Source organism: Phyllostomus discolor, chromosome 2 (assembly GCF_004126475.2).
Source record: "Phyllostomus discolor isolate MPI-MPIP mPhyDis1 chromosome 2, mPhyDis1.pri.v3, whole genome shotgun sequence".
NCBI classification, from domain to species: Eukaryota; Metazoa; Chordata; class Mammalia; order Chiroptera; family Phyllostomidae; genus Phyllostomus; species Phyllostomus discolor.
The window spans coordinates 193928515-193945120 of record NC_040904.2 but is presented as its reverse complement, the minus strand read 5'-3'; the positions used below and the strand labels follow the sequence as shown (position 1 = coordinate 193945120).

Below are 16606 nucleotides of genomic sequence, written 5' to 3'. Positions count from 1 at the left end.
GTATTTAAAAATCAAAGAAGTATTAAAAAATTGGAAACAGTGTAAAATGTCTTTGTTAAACACATTTCAACTCTATCGTTGAAAATTTAGTCTTCCAATTAAGATGTGCTGTTAAGTGTAAAATGCAGATTGAATTTTGAAGGTCTAGTACCAAAAGAGAGAGAGGAAACTCTCTCATTAATAATTTTTATGTTAGTTACATGTTGAAATAAAAAAAAATTGGGTGAAGTAGGTTAAATAAAATATGTTAAAATTAACACCTTGTTTGCATTTGTTATTTTTTCAATATGGCTACTGGAAAATTTTTAATTTCATGTGTGACTTACATATTTCTATTGGGCAGCACTGATCTTGACTTAATTTAATAACCATTGAGGATATTTGTATAGGTATTGGTATGAATAAAAGTTTAGGATAGTGCATCTAGCACTTGTATGTGATGTATTAAGTTTTGAAGGGACTAGAGGAGACAGACCCCTTAGAAAGTGATAAGGGTCTAGGAGCTGAGATTAGATCCCTCAGGGCAATTGGGGTGATGAATAACTGAAACCCATTTTAGACAGGAAAATCAACATTTCTCTTTTCGTTTTCTTTACCCTGAGGGTGTATTTTCTAAGGTGTTTTCAGATTCAAAATGAACTTTGCCTACATTTAAACTACTAAAGGAAGATTAAAAAGAGTATGCTAAAACAAAAGGTGTTCCTTATGAGAAACATTTCAAATACAAGCAATGAGGGGTAGTAACCTTGGCAGACTTTAGAGCAGTCACCAGCTTTTCGTGTGCCTTGAAATGCCATTTTCATTGTTCTGTGACAGAGGCAGTTTTCAGTGTCTTTATCCTGAAATGGTTAAAGCCCTGTAGTGTTCCCTGACCTTAGGACTTTTGGTTTGTTTTCCCACTTGGTTATCAAACTAGCACACATCCTCCCATACAGGGGACAGGATACTAGGATTAAGATTTATGTCTGCAGATATCCATGTTTGGATCTCAGGGATTTCAGACCATAAGTCCGTTCTTTCGCTTTATTCTCTGCAGCCCTACATTACACTACCAGGTAGAAATTTCATAACATCCCTCCCTAACTTACTCCATTTTGAAATGTATCTACCGCATTTCCTCCTCTTCTGTTTTCAATAGAAATGGAAGAACTTTTCACATGAATCAAATGACACAGGCTACACATTTTAGGACATTTACCTTGCTTGCCTACCCTAACACACTTCCTCTAGATCAATCACCAGAGCTGTGACTCCTAAGTGAGTGGAACTTGAAATCCAGTGGTACCTGTTCCCAAAGTGCACCCAGAACCCCAATCAACCAACCAATCCTCCCCAAACACATCATCAAACTGCAGTACTGAGCAAGTATTATCTGTTGCCCATGGTGAGGTTTGCCTAATTTGGACCAGCCTGTACTGAACTCTGTACTGAACTGGTTTTTGAGCATCAGATTAGATCCCACTTGTTTAAGAAGACTTTATCTCAATATATTTAGCACACTTTTAGATTCTTGATATTTCAGTTGAATTTCACTTAAAACCTTTCAAATATATATTGCTAAAAGTATTCTTTCTCTCTGTCAAAAATTCTTAGCTAGCATTTTTTAAGGTAATCCATTCGTACACTGGCTGATGTGGCTCAGTGGCTTGAGCAACAGCCTGCAAACCGAAAGGTTGCAGGTTCAATTTCCAGTCAGTGTACATGCGTGGGTTGTGGGCTGGGTCCCCAGTTGGGGGCATGCAAGAGGCAACTGATCCATTTATCTCTCGCACATCAGTGTTTCTACCCCTCCCTCCAAAAGGCAATTCACTCAGACTGAGTTTCCACAGAGAAAACAAACAGGTTTCAGATCTCCCTTTCCCTTTCCCTCCTTTTTACCAAGAAGGAAATATTCTGCAGATATCATACTGGTTTTATACAAACCACTTGGGGACAGTCATAATCCTGGGCCTTCACAAATATTTCATTTACTCTTTCAGTAAGTACTGGGCAAATAATTACTGGGGCAAACACTGTGTTCTGAATTACATCAGAGCCTGCCCTGAGTAAATGAAAGGGGTAAGACAGACCTACTTTTAATTTCACTGGTGCCATTTGCTCTCACAAAGCATTAAAGGATTCTTATTCTAAGGCTCAGGAGACGGAGAAAGAAAAGACAGTTATTTGGGACCAAGAATGACATTTGTGAGTCAAATAATAAAACCAAAGGTAAAAAAGAAAAGTCTAGAGGAAAGAGGGCATTGTGGCTGTCTTGTTAGCCACAAGGTTGCGGCCATGGAGTGTTTACATGTGGCCAGTGCAACGAAGGAATGAATGGCTAATTTTAATTAATTTAAAACTGAAGCAATTTAGAATATTCTCCTATTATACATAACTTTATTTTTTTTGATAGAACAATCTATTACTTTAACTGTGGGAAACTTAGATTCTAAAATGGAGAGGCGTTGTCAATGTAAAATAGACACCAAATTCTGAAGACTTGGAGAAAAAAATGAATTAATTTTTATGTTGATTACATACTGAAACGATATTACTTAGTATTAGTAATTAAAGTTAATTTCTCCTGTTTCTTTTAAAATTTTTGATGTGGCTACTAGAAAATGTAATGTTACATAAGTGGCTCCAATTATATTTCTATTAAACAGCGATGAAATACGGGATGTTCTTTGTCCTTTGGCTGCTAATTCAGTTGCTGTAGTAACTAAAGGGGCCTCCAGGCTCAGTATTTCCTGGAAGACAGGATGAGATGGGGGAGGGGTGGTGTGCCCCTAGGGAAGATTTCCAGGGACGTCACAGTTCTCAGCTTTAGCAAATATCCTTTTTTAGGGAAAGGAGACAACATAATCTGGTTTGTTTCAGGTCCAGTAATTTCAGTTTGTATTCTAGGACCTTAATCAAAACCCCAAAGTAATATACACTTCCTCTGCTTTACCTAGAAAAATTCTATCCATTTATTGTGCTTCCCTCAACCCACACCCTCTGCCCCCAACTCAAGGGGTTGCTGGGCTACAAATTACAGGGCATTAGGAGTTTGACCAATGATGTTTCCCCTCCCTCAAATCCCTGATTTTATCTCCACTTTACCCAACTCTCTAACTGCAACTGATTTGCTTTGCCTTGTTTGCTCTCACACTGGAGCCTCTTCTCTCTTCTGTTGTCATCCTTCATTTTTCTCCCTTCACGTTTTTTTCTTATCTGGTTTTTTTCCTACTGATCTGCTCATTTTTGATTAGTATGAGATATTTATCTCACACTTTCTTTCAAAAAATTCAGTCTATAATTAATAGGATATTGATAATTCTCTCCAGTTTTGTGAGAACTGGCTTTGTTCCCCTCCCCACCCCACCCTGAGCCCTTCCCCACTTTTTTTTTAGTGAGGAAGGAAAATGCTATAAATTCCTTAAAGGCCAAGACTTTTTTGTCCTATATACTGATGAATTCCTAACTCCCTGGAGAGTGGCTGATACACACTGTGTGTTCTGCAAATACCTGTTTAACTGAATTTGATCATGGTCCCATCTCTAAATGCTGTACACTTGAGACTAGAGGCAAACTTGTAGAAAGGGTAGAATTCACAATGGGTGTTTGGTGGATGCAATATTAAAGAGTTTGGATCCAATCGCTTAGGCAGTTGATTCTCTCCTTGCAGCTTAAAGCAGTTGGTCTGGCTTCTGGATATTCAGGTTTCCTTTCTATTTGGAGAGATTATGCCAATCAGAGGACAAGTAGAGCCATAAATTGTCCCAGTTCTCCCCTCCCTTTTCTTCTCCCTGAGTGTCCTTTCCTCCCCTTCAAGACTGTAGAGCCAGTCAACAATCAAAAAGCAGCTGATAAATTCATAGGATCGTGAATTCTGCTTACACTCCTTCAAACAACCTTAACTCTTAGATAGCAGCACCCACTCGACCCGGCCTTAAAAGATAGCATTTATTCTCCTCTCCTGAAAGAGTGATTTAATTCTGAGCAGATGTGAGAGCAAAAAATAAAGTGAATTTGCCCTCCCTCCAGGCTTTTCTAGAAGCATTTTGTCTGTGAAACTAAGAGGCTGCTTAAAAAAAAAAAAAAAAAGGGAAGGAGGACGAGCCTTAGAAAAACGGAAAAAAAGTGGGGGTTAGAGAAGGATGTGGGTTTAAAAGGGGAGGGAGTTGTTGCCTCGAGTGGGGCTGCCCGCATGTTACAAAAATTCCTACGGTCACGGGAATATTTGGGGGGCGGTTCTAGGGTAAGGTTGGGGGCTTGGCTCTCAGCCTGGCTCCACCCTTTGCAGGGATTATAAATAGGTGCTGGGAATGCTCGCAGATGTTGCGAGTGAGCGTGAGAGTCAGATGTAGACCCTCTCTGAAGACCTGAAAAGAGAAGGACATTTTTGAAGGTTTTGTTGGCTGGAAGAGGTGTCTCTGGAATCCCACTTCTAGATCTCTCTTGAAGATTTGAAAATAAATAAGTTAGGGCCATGGGCACTCAGAAGGTAAGGATGATGTAATTACCAGTTATTTCTGCGCGTTTGGGGTGCGCTCTGAAAGGCAAACCGTAACAGTGATTGCTCTGCTCTATTTTATTCTAAGTCACCTAGCCATTGGTAGGCCTTTCCTTGTCTCCTCCAGCCTGCTGTGCTAGTCTCGCCAATTCTCTTTGGATGGCGTACCTTAGGATGTATTCTACTTCTATCGCCTTCCTTTCTTAGGAGAAGGTGTGTTCGTTTCTCAGGTTTATTTTACGTAATTACACCCTACGGAGGTTGAACCGGTTGAGTGAGTGTACCGGGAACAGGGGCCGCTATAGGAGTGTGGGTCCTGGCGCAGTATGAAGATGTCTCTGGAATCATTAGACCTTGAAAAGACCTGAGATTTGTTTGGGGCCCTGGTGTCCAGCCATCTGTTTGCTCTATGACCTATGAGATTCCCTGGATGCTAAGAGAGAATTCCTGTTGTCCTTCCTATTGTGGTTATGATTGTGAGTTCGTGATATAATAATATATTATTGTAAATTATGCAGTATTTGTAGGGAGAAAGGCATTTTCACTAAGGTAAACTTATTTGAAAATAAAGGAAGGTAAAAGAAGGGATAAAAATGGGAAGGAAGAAGAAAAGGCCCTCAAGGGTAGTACAATGAAGGGGAAAAGATGTTTTTACTAAAAGGAAAAAGATTAAACAGAAAGAACTAGGCACTGGCAGAGGGGCCTCAGGGATCCTTACACCTAGTTGCCTGGAAAGCAAGGTCAATTTGGGGAACTGAAATCCTCAGCCTGCCACTAGTCTGATTGGAGAGAGAAAGAGTCTGATGAATGGGCAGGCAGTGTGGTGTGAAGGATGGCCTCGGGCATAAATACTGAGCTTTCTTTGACATGGAAATCTAAGATAACACCAACTTGAAATATTTCTGGCAAGCTGAGAGATGACTGGGTTGATTTCTGTTCTCTGCCCCTGAAATATGTCTCCTAGGTGTTGGGTTGGGAGGGAACTTGTGTTCTCCCCCTGCTGGGTGATGGATAGCAGTACAGTATTAAGTAAACTCGGAGAATTTCAAATGGGGCCAGGACACAATGGGTAGATGCTGTCAATTACGTGATAGAGAGAGACACAGAAGAGCAGCTCATCGGTGAAGACAGACCACCACCGCTCTGGGGCTTCTGGGGAATCTAGGGTACTAGTGAGACTGCACTGGATGTAGCTGTTTCCAAAATAATCTCTTTTTAGGGATCCCAATCTGTCTTTTCCTCCCATATACTCCCTCCTAAATTCTTTAATTCCTCAGTACAACTCTGTTTGCTTTTACCTGGGGCAATTTTTTTTTGAATTCCAGACTGACTAACTTAGTACCTCTTAAACTTTTTCCTTCCCAAATTCCCAAGTTTCCTCTATATGCCTATTCATATATTTCCAAGTAACTGATAACCTGTTTCGTGTTCCCCACTCATGCTAAAATCTCATTAAGTTTTTGATCTTCCATAGGCCATTATCTTAATATATCTCCTTAATTAAGAAGGGACAATTAATCAGAAGTTAAGGACTGTTTCTCCCTCTCCCCCTCCCACCCTCAGGTCACCGCTCCTCTGGTCTTTGCCATCACGGTGGCTACCATAGGCTCTTTCCAGTTCGGCTACAACACCGGTGTTATCAACGCTCCGGAAACGGTGAGTACCAGGCAACTCGGGTTAGGGTTTGGAGTAGGGGAGTTATTCCCTTAACTAGGGTTTCAAGAACTAAGAATTTCAGATGAACTTGGTATCTAGCCTGGTTAACACTGAAGAGGGGGAATAATATTGGTGGGCTTAATAAAGTACACTTACATGAATCATTAATCCAAAACTTCAATGCTCTCTATATCCTGCACTGTACCCAGTCTTCCTTTCACCCCATGATAATATACTTCCCCTTCTGACTGGTTCCAAGGGAAAGAGAAAGCTCTTAGGAGAGCACAGAGGTACTCACTGAAATCAGTGCTACTACCTGCTGAGATTTTCAGAACAAATAAAAAATTGGACTTTTCAGAGTAACGTTAACTTCACTGTTACCTCTCTCCCATTCCCAGCTAGTTATTCCCTTGGTTCTCTACTTGGAGAGTAGTAATTGTAATGTTCTCCTAGGGAAGGGAAGACCCCCCCCCCCAAGTTTATCTCTTTTCTCATTCAACTGTAACAGTCTGACTTCCCATCAACCACTTTAACTTGCAGATCATAAAGGACTTTATCAATTACACTTTGGAAGAGAGCTTCGAAAACCCTCCCAGTGAGGAGTTACTAACGTCCCTCTGGTCCTTGTCAGTGGCCATCTTCTCCGTTGGTGGTATGATTGGATCCTTTTCCGTTGGACTCTTTGTCAACCGCTTTGGCAGGTATTGACCAGAAGCTGGGCAAGGAAGGGGGGTTATTCTGGTTGTACAGAGGACAGTGAGAATTAGAATGGGATGGTGATGATGTATTTGAATGAGAGCACCTCAGTTTCTGGTCAAGGGAACTCTAGTCCAGTAAAGTTCACGATGGGAGTTTCCCAGAAATGTACTTTATAAGGTCAGTTGTTTACTTTTCTTAAAAATTTTGGGGCTTTGTGCAAATATTTTTATTACTTTACACAGCAAGATAGGGAGGAAAAAAATTGTATTCCTTAGTCTTTGGCAAATGTGGATAATGGCTAAATAACTAAACTGAAATATTTTTCCCTGAAAAAAAGAAATTGTATCTTTTCACTTTATGCTGGCTTAATAAATGTCTTAGAGGGTAGAATGATTTCAATAGTGACTGGTGAAAGAGCCATTTTCTTTGCTAATTATATGTTCTGGAGATATCAATGGAATTCAAATTTCCTTTAAAAAAAATGAAAGCACTTTTCTTTTCAGAGGCTGGGGAGATGACAAATGATCTCATTGTCCTGCCAGTCCTACAAATTGCCCCCTAAGGCCCTCAGTGAAATGGTTTGGTCCTCCACCCCGCAAAAATGAAAGGAGACTATTTTATTAATGTTTGATTTTTGTTTTGAAGACCTTACAATTTTGTCTACTAAAGTTATTAAAATTAACATGGGTTTCCCAGAACTAATATGGCTTCTTTCTGTTATCTTATCAGTAAAAGAGCCAGTAGAGGAGGGGGAGAGAACAGGGAAAGGAATGCAGAGAGAGGCAACACTGAAGAATGAGGGATGAGATTTTTCTCTAAAAGGGCTCTCTACTGTGGCTTGACCTTTAGTATCTCCCGGGGAGCTTCTAAAAGTCCCAGCGCCAGTCCTGGCTGCTGTGGCTCAGCGGATTGAGTGCCGGCCTGAGAACTGAAGGATCATAGGTTTAATTCCAGGTCAGGGCACAAGCCTGGGTTTCAGGCCATGTTGTCCCCAGTTGGGGGCCTACAAGAGGCAGCAGTCTGTGTTTCTGTTCCTCTCTTTCTCTCTCCCTTTCCCTCTCTAAAAAATAAATAAATTTCTTTAAAAAATAAAATAAAATAAGTCCCAGTGGCAGCCCTGAACCTGTGTATCCATATTTTTCAAAGCTTCCCACATAGTTTCAATGGGCCCACCTAGAGTCATTGCTAACGTGTTATGGTGCTGGTTCTGCCTAACAGCTTCAGTAAGTTTGCAGTGTTAATCTCCCGCCTGTCACGTTTTTAGCACATAAAAGTTACATAAATGTAGTAATTTATGATTCGATACTGGTTATCAATACTAATTGTTCTTGATATCACCACAATCCAGCCTAGAAGAGAGTTGAAGCTGACTGCTTTTTGCATATGTGATATGGAAATTATTTTTTTAAATTCTTTTTTTTAAAGATTTTATTTATTTATTTTTAGAGAGGGAAGGGAGGGAGAGAGAGAGAGAGAAACATCAGTGTTTGGTTGCTGGGGGTCATGGCCTGCAACCCAGGCATGTACCCTGACTGGGAATCGAACCTGCGACACTTTGGTTCGCAGCCTGCGCTCGATCCACTGAGCTACGCCAGCCAGGGCTTGGAAAATTTTTTGTGATGTGGAAAAACCTGTCTGAAATACTCTGTCATTATTAGTATGTTGTTGATGTATCTAAGGAAGTACATTACAACTAGATGTAGTTGGAAGCATTGGCTCAAAAATATCTCTTGAGTGTGTTCATGGACCAGACGTACATATCACAATTGCCTATGGCAGTAGTTCTCTAAGTCAGTTTTTTGCATATAGAGATGTAAGAACCATTGATTCCAGTTACCCCAACTAGAAATGTTTTCATGACAGAAGGTGGAAAAGTTAAACCACAAGAAGAGATGTATGAGCTCGGGGGACAGTGTAATAAGGAAAAAAGGGGAAAGATGAGGATTATTTTGCTAATGTTACTTGTCTTTGTTTAAACTTGCAGGCGCAATTCAATGCTTATTGTCAATCTGTTGGCAATCGTTGGTGGCTGCCTTATGGGATTCTGCAAATTAGCCGAATCAGTTGTAATGCTGATCCTGGGCCGACTGGTTATTGGCCTGTTCTGCGGACTCTGCACAGGTTTTGTGCCCATGTACATTGGAGAGGTATCTCCCACTGCCCTGCGGGGGGCCTTTGGCACTCTCAACCAGTTGGGCATCGTCATCGGGATTCTGGTGGCCCAGGTATTCTAGAACTTAAACTTAATGAGTGTTAGTTTCAAGGCTTATTAAAAGAGTTAACATAAAGTACTGAAAAGAATGTCTGGTACATATTCAACTATATGTAAGTTTCAGATATTATTATAGCTCACAGATAGCTAAAGAAGCAGAGTGGAAAAGGAAAAGAAACATTTATCTTTTCCTGTGATAAAAGAATGGATGATTTTTCTGAACTTTTTTGTTTGTTTTAATCAACTTGTGGCCTGTAAAGTATGGTGTATATAATATTATCTTTGTCTGGTTTCTAGATCTTTGGTCTGAAAATCATCCTGGGGACTGAAGATCTTTGGCCTGTGCTGTTGGGCTTCACCATCCTCCCAGCTCTCCTGCAAAGTGTAGCCCTTCCATTTTGCCCAGAAAGTCCTAGGTTCTTGCTAATCAACAAAAAGGAAGAGGATAGTGCTAAGAAGAGTGAGTATCTTTCACACCTTCACTATAGGAACCATAGGGTTGTGGTTTATCTTAGGACAAAAATATTGGATCTGTTTTTGGTCATCTCCTTTCTCTGACCCTCAGAACCCAAGTGAAGAGTTTTCACTTAGTTAGGAACTTTCAACCCCTAAAGAATGGGGTAAGAAGCCCTGGCTGGTATGACTCAGTTGTTTGGAATGTCATTCCCTGCACCAAAAGGCAGCGTGTTCAATCCCCAGTTAGGGCATGTACAAGAGGCAACTGATTGATGTTTCTCTCTCACATTGATGTTTCTGTGTGTGTGTGTGTGTGTGTGTGTCTCTAAAATCAATAAATTTATCCTTGTATTAGGATTTTTAAAAAAGAATGGAGTGAGAAGTAAGGCATTGGTTTGAATTGCCATATGCAGGGCTCATCTCAGATGGTTTCTCCCTAGCTGTCTCATGGGAAAAGTGAATCTGGAACAGCACCTTATCTTTATTCTTTCCTCTTTGTTCCCTTCACCAGTCCTCCAGCGACTGTGGGGCACACAGGATGTGAGTCAGGACATCCAGGAGATGAAAGACGAGAGTGCTAGGATGGCACAAGAAAAGCAAGTCACTGTGCTGGAACTCTTTAGAGTACGGAGCTACCAACAACCCATCATGATTTCCATCATGCTCCAACTCTCTCAGCAGCTCTCTGGAATCAACGCTGTGAGTATCGGCCTGTGTGTCCAAGGCATCCTATGGTATTTCACTTAAAACATGTGACCAGCCCTCGCTGGTGTAGCTCAGTGGATTGAGCACTGGCTATGAACCAAAAGGCTGCCAATTAGGGCACATGCCTGGGTTGCAGGCCAGGTCCCCAGTGGGGACCACATGAGAGGCAACCACACATTGATGTTTCTGTCTCTCTTTCTCCCTTCCTTCCCCTCTCTCTAAAAATAAATAAATAAAATCTTTAAAAAATAAAAATAAAAAATATAGCAGCCACTCCAGAAATGTTGGGTATCCAGGTTTTGATTTGGTATTGGTTTTATTTCTTAAAATTACATTTATAGTGTTTTCCATGTGGAAAAATGAGGAAATAAATAAAAATGAAAAAATGTGTCACCCTTAGTCTTGGAATGGACAGTTAACGTTTGTCCTCTTCTAGACTTTTTTCAGTAAATAAGGCAACACAGATTTTTTTTTACCACTTTTTTTTGCCTTTTTAAAAAAGATTTTATTTATTTATTTTTTCATAGAAGGAAGGGAGGGAGAGAGAGAGAGAGACATCAATGTGCAGTTGCTGGGGGTCATGGCCTGCAACCCAGGCATGTGCCCTGACTGGGAATCGAACCTGTGACACTTTGGTTTGTAGCCCGCACTGAATCCACTGAGCTACGCCAGCCAGCACTTGACCACTTATTTTTTATTTCCAGCCCTCTTTAACTTTGATCCATCTTATATGATGTTACCAATGATATTGTAGGCCATACAACCAAAGTAGATATCAGAATTTATATGCCATCGCTTTTCTCTAGGACTTTACTTTCTAAAATCAGTATAAAGCCCAGGGGAACATTTAGGAAATCTAGATGTGTGGGGGCACACTGGCAGCTTCACACTGAGGTGGCCTTGCCTGTCTGTGTATTTTTTTTACAACTGGAATAGAGACTATGAACTTGAGAGTTGGTGGGGACAAAGTGGGAAACCAGTAATTGGCAGGTGGTCTTTATGTTCTATACGCTAATATCAGCCTCCTGCTTTTAAGTCATGATTGTAGGAAGAGACGATATTACCATACCTTCTATCCATTTGCAGATAAAATATTCTTTAAATGCTGACTTCATGCCCTGATGGTTTCTCATCAGGCTTTGATTGATACGATTAAATCATTTTGTTGTGAAGCATTTTTCGAAACACAGTTGACACTCTAAATAGTAAGTTGCTCCTATTGTCAGCTGCCAGGCCCAATTGCTATTTCAAAGTTGCATCTTCTTTTGTTTATTCCTAGGTGTTCTATTACTCAACGGGAATCTTCAAAGATGCGGGTGTGGAGGAGCCGATCTATGCCACCATTGGTGCCGGTGTGGTTAATACCATCTTCACTGTAGTGTCTGTAAGTTGGATGGTTTGATCATCTTTGGGGGATGGGGCTTGGGGGGAAGAGGAATTCTTGCTACACGTGTTCAAAGATGGGTTGCATGTATCTCCATTTCCCTACCAGTATTTTAAACCTTTTGTTGTTATTGAATTCCTCTTTGAGGGACGAAGAGGTATTGAGTGATAGGTGTAAGTGGCCTTTACTTTTTCAGGCCCATGTAGAATGGCTGGGGAAGAGGGAGGTTATAGAAGGGGTTGTCATCGAGGATATGTTAAACTTTGAACTAGAAAAGGGGAAGTCTAACTATAACAAGTACTCTGCTATTGTTAAGGCAGATTCAGGGGGCTCATACAGCTTTCATGAAAAGGAAAGCAGACGCATGTTTTCTTCTTTTAGCTGTTTCTGGTGGAAAGGGCGGGAAGAAGAACTCTACACATGACTGGCCTTGGAGGGATGGCATTTTGTTCTATCTTCATGACCATTTCCTTATTATTGAAGGTAAGTGCTCTTTAAGTGATGAAAAGGGAGGGGAGGGGGGAAGGTGAGGTTACAGTTGAGTCTCTGGGATAGGGGTGAGTAGTTGAGGCTAGAGATTGATGAAGTCAAATTTGGGAGCAGCAGCATGTCCAGAGTTTGAAGAAAAGTAGGTCACCACAGACAGGCAATTAAATTGCTATAATCCTTACATCTAATTTATAACATGTAGCTTGTAAAATACATTATATAATTTAATTCTTAAAATAATCTTGAGGCAATTATTTCTATTTTATAATTGACGAAATGATCTCAGGAAAAATGTTATGTGTATGATCACATAGCTAGGATTCAAAAATCCAAAACTTTTTACTCTAAGTCCAGTAACTCCATTATACCACAGGACAGAAGAAGCTTTTCAGTATCAGTCAGTATTCATCCCTGGGAAGCTGGATCCTGCCTAGGTCATGCTATCTTTAACGTTAATTTTCCTCTGTTCCTTCCTCATATAGGATGAGTACAACTGGATGAGCTTTATCTGCATTGGGGCGATCTTGCTCTTCGTGGCGTTCTTTGAAATTGGCCCAGGCCCCATTCCCTGGTTTATTGTGGCCGAACTCTTCAGCCAGGGGCCCCGCCCAGCTGCTATGGCAGTGGCTGGTTGTTCCAACTGGACCTCCAACTTTTTGGTTGGACTGCTCTTCCCTTCAGCTGCTGTAAGTAAATTAAAGCAAAACTCACCCAATCCACTTTAAGCCATGTTTACAATATGATTACTGGCACCATGAAGGATTCTATTTCAAGAGATTTGAACCAGATTTCCCCACCCCCTTCTGATTTCTAATGACATATAGAAAAAGAAGGAATGACAGCAGAAAAGATTGAAGCAAGAGCATAAAACTGGGAACTTTTGAAAGACCACTGGTCTGAAATGATATAAGCATAGTTCTACCTAGAAACAGAATGGTAGTGATAAGCCGAGCCTCAAAGGATTTCAAACCAATACTTAAAATCCATCATTTGAATTGGCATTTTGGTTTGGTGATCTTAAAGGCTCACTAAGTAAAGGATGTTAAGGAATGAGGTGGGTCCTGCTATAAAATGACCTGCAGCTGATTTTGATAAAAGAACTTGCAATGGACATCTGTAATGCATTTTGTATTTCTGTGAGTCTTTCATAAGCCTAGATTTTAACAGTGATAATCAAAAATCCTAAAATACTCAATAGGTATTTAGAAGCAGCTAACTTAAATGAATAGGAAAAAGAGTGACACAGAATTATAGAGAAAAACAGTAAGCTAGTAATGGAATCCTAAATGAATCTCTGAAGAAATGTTACTGTTTTCATTAACTGTGAAAGGGTTAGGGCTTACAGTCTGTTGCAAATATGGATGTGAAGAAATGGAGTTTGTCAGTGACCCACCATATTTTTGTATATCAACACTCCTTTGTCTGTTTTCTTTTGTAGTTCTATTTAGGAGCCTACGTTTTTATTATCTTCACCGGCTTCCTCGTGATCTTCTTGGTCTTCACCTTCTTCAAAGTCCCTGAGACCCGTGGCAGGACTTTTGAGGAAATTACACGAGGCTTTGAAGGGCAGGCGCTGGAGGTTAACCGATCTGAGAAGTACCCCCATGGGGAGATGAGGAGCATCCCACTTGATAAGGAGGCCACCACCAACGTCTAAGCCATGCTTCCTTCCCACCTCCCTCCCAACATGAAAAAGCAACCTCTCCCCGAACGGCGGAGAGACCTCATCAGGTTGTAACCCAGGACTGTTTCTGAATGCTGCTACTTGATTCTTTTGTCAGCCCACACTCCATGAGCACTCAGAGGAACCCAGTGCTGGGGTTAGTTGTAACTTCAATGGCTTTTTAAGCATTTCATTTCTTGGACATTCTCTTCCGTTTAGGAGAGACCAAGTGAACCTACCTTCATTTCAGGAGGGACTGGCTACTTGGCATTTGATAACTCTGCCAGCTTTTCCTCCCTTAAGTTCTAATATTTGCTTCATCTGGTCATGTGGGGGAGAAAGCATTCCCCCCACCTCAGACTCACCAGGAAACAGATCACATGAGAGTGTGGAAGGCAGAGAGGGTTTACATAAGAGCACCTGCCTCACTTCCACACAGTGCTGCAGAGCAAATTAATTTGAGTTTTATTTATTTTAGCTTCTGGTTTTATTGCATAAATATTTATTTTTTTAAGTGTAATTTTACCAAATAATGAAAACATAAGGAAATAGAGGTTAGAGGGAGGTGTTTAAAGAGTTTATGGGGTGGAAGATTTGATACTGGAGAGGTTATAGTTTAATAAGGGAAGAATTTAGGCAGAAAGCTAATGTGTTATTGGAGAGTATATGATGTGGTGTGTGAGGTTTGCATGTTGCCTCTTAACAATTTCTGTCCTTCAGATAGAATGTCTCAAGTTCAGTTTCTCAAAGTCATGTGCCTGTATAAAGAAGCTACTGGTTCCTTGTGAACTTTATTCTTTGTTTAAGATTATACGTAGTATTACTTGAAATTTAGTATTATTACTAAGATGGGCATTGTAGTTAATGGTGGTTGATGGGTTCTGATTTTGGATGGTGTCCCAAGAGGGGAAGGTTGTTTGTAGAAATCAACCCTCTTCTCCCCTCACTGGAGCAAACAACTTCTTCCTCTTATGGTGGACTCAGCCTTTTTTTTTTTTTTTCCCAATGCTCCTACCACTTATCTGGTGGGAGAGCAACATAAAATATTGGTTCTTGGTAAAGGTTTGTTTTTCCTCCACTTTGTTCTTTAGGTGATTTTAGAGGTTTAGATTTTTTTAAGTTTTGTTTTAAGCCATAGCTTTAAAAGAATTCATAGGAGAGTGTTCATAGCCAAGCTGGGTTTGTAGCCTCAGCCCTGGGAGAGGTTTTTTCCTGAATGATTATTACCTAGTTGAAGTATGTTATTGCTTTAGAGGCAGCTCATGCTTGTTTATGTCTGTTACCATGTCAAGTTACTCTTGTTACCATGTCACCGTAGTATTATGTCAGGTGCCCTAAGAGCACGTGAATCTTTCCCATAGACCACATTTGAGATGGTATGAGTAAATGTGCAGTGTGGCCCACACTTGAGAGAGTACGAATGTATGTGCACTGTCACTTTGCTCTGGGTGGAAGCAGTTTACTGGTAACTTGTTACCTCGGTTCCTATAGCCCCCTTTTGGATGGAATGTGTTGAAACTCAGTCGAGTGTGTCTGAGTAACACTGCCTCTGCTGGGCGGCATTTGTATCTACGGCTAATTCCTAACATGTGGAGCGCTCAGCCTCACTCTAAATTCAGAAAATGGGAGTAAGAGAGTGTGAGATCAGGACAAGTGGTGAACTAGGGGAGCCAGAGGGAAGTCATGGGGGAGAGGGAGGCGTTCTTTTCAAGGGGATAAGAAACACTCTGAAGACTTGTACACCTGGAAAGTTTCAAAGAGTTATATGAGATGGAGGTACTCGTACTTGCCGTAGGTCGTGGGCACCTCCACAGTCTAGTTTCCCAGTGTTTTTATAAATGGAGATAGGGCCCCAGTGATTCCCTCTCTTCCCTTTTTCGTATGTTGCTTGATCTCCCTTTCCCTCCTTGGTGCTCAACACATTTCAGGCCCTTTAGCCAAATCCTTGCCTATGACAATATTTCAGTTTTCAGTTCTTGCCATTCCCTGTGGTCATTGAGCCTCTGGATAACAACTCACAGAGCTACAGTGTGGAGCTTTGCTGGGACAGGTGACTTTCCTTCAAACGCACCTCCGCTTTCAGCTCCTCAAACACTGGGTTGGCAGCAACGCTATGTGGAAGTTTTCCCATTTTTCAGTGACCAGATTGTGAATATTTCTAAATGTTTTATATTATTAATGTTACTGTGGTTTTTTGTTTTGAAATAAAAATTCTGAATGTATATTATGATATCACAGGCTTGGTTTTGTTTTGTTTTGTTTTTGTTCTTCCTTTAACAACAAAATCCACTTGATATCCTGGTTTAGCCATTCAGCACCTATTGTATTTGTCCCCATTTTTCCCTCCTTTCCCACCTCCACCCAGCCCTGGCCCCTCCTTCCCTCAGGCCATTGCCACACTGTTGTCTGCGTCCATGCATTTTGCATATATGTTCTTTGGCTAATCCCTTCACCTTCTTTCATCCAGTACACCCCTCCCTTCTGATAACTGTCAGTCTGTTCTATGTATCCATGCCTCTGCTTCTATTTTGTTTGCTAATTTATTTTGTTCATTAGATTCCACAAGTAAGTGAGATCATATGTTTTCTTTCTTGGACTGGCTTATTTCACTTAGCGTAATAATCTCCTGATCTATCCATACTATTGCAAAAGGTAAGAGTTTCTTTTTTATAGCTGCATAGTACTCCATTGTATAAATGTATCACAGCTTTTTAATTCACTCATCTTCAGATGGGCGATTGGGCTGTTTCTAGATCTTGGCCATTGTAAATAATGCTTCAGTGAACATAGGGGTACAGAATTAGTGTTTCAGGTTTCTTTGGATAAATTCCCAGCAACAGAATCACTGGATTAAAAGGCAGATCC

The 16606-nt window shown here is 40.8% G+C and overlaps 1 protein-coding gene across 1 annotated transcript; it reads left to right on the top strand.

Moving 5' to 3' along the window:
* The first annotated feature begins 4118 nt into the window (after nucleotides 1-4118).
* Nucleotides 4119-15963, top strand: SLC2A3 (solute carrier family 2 member 3). The gene is made up of 10 exons (XM_028532194.2): nucleotides 4119-4468; nucleotides 6041-6133; nucleotides 6674-6834; nucleotides 8817-9057; nucleotides 9342-9504; nucleotides 10012-10199; nucleotides 11485-11589; nucleotides 11971-12072; nucleotides 12561-12764; nucleotides 13517-15963. The coding sequence occupies exons 1-10, from the start codon at nucleotides 4454-4456 to the stop codon at nucleotides 13733-13735; spliced, it is 1491 nt and encodes a 496-aa protein (XP_028387995.1). The 5' UTR covers nucleotides 4119-4453; the 3' UTR covers nucleotides 13736-15963.
* The last annotated feature ends 643 nt before the right edge of the window (nucleotides 15964-16606 follow it).

Bases quoted from the DNA above. Each gene is read 5' to 3' on its own strand.
- SLC2A3 (XM_028532194.2), top strand. The intron at 10,200-11,484 runs GTGAGTATCGGC...GTTTATTCCTAG, and splicing joins AGCTCTCTGGAATCAACGCT to GTGTTCTATTACTCAACGGG. The intron at 11,590-11,970 runs GTAAGTTGGATG...TTCTTCTTTTAG, and splicing joins CCATCTTCACTGTAGTGTCT to CTGTTTCTGGTGGAAAGGGC.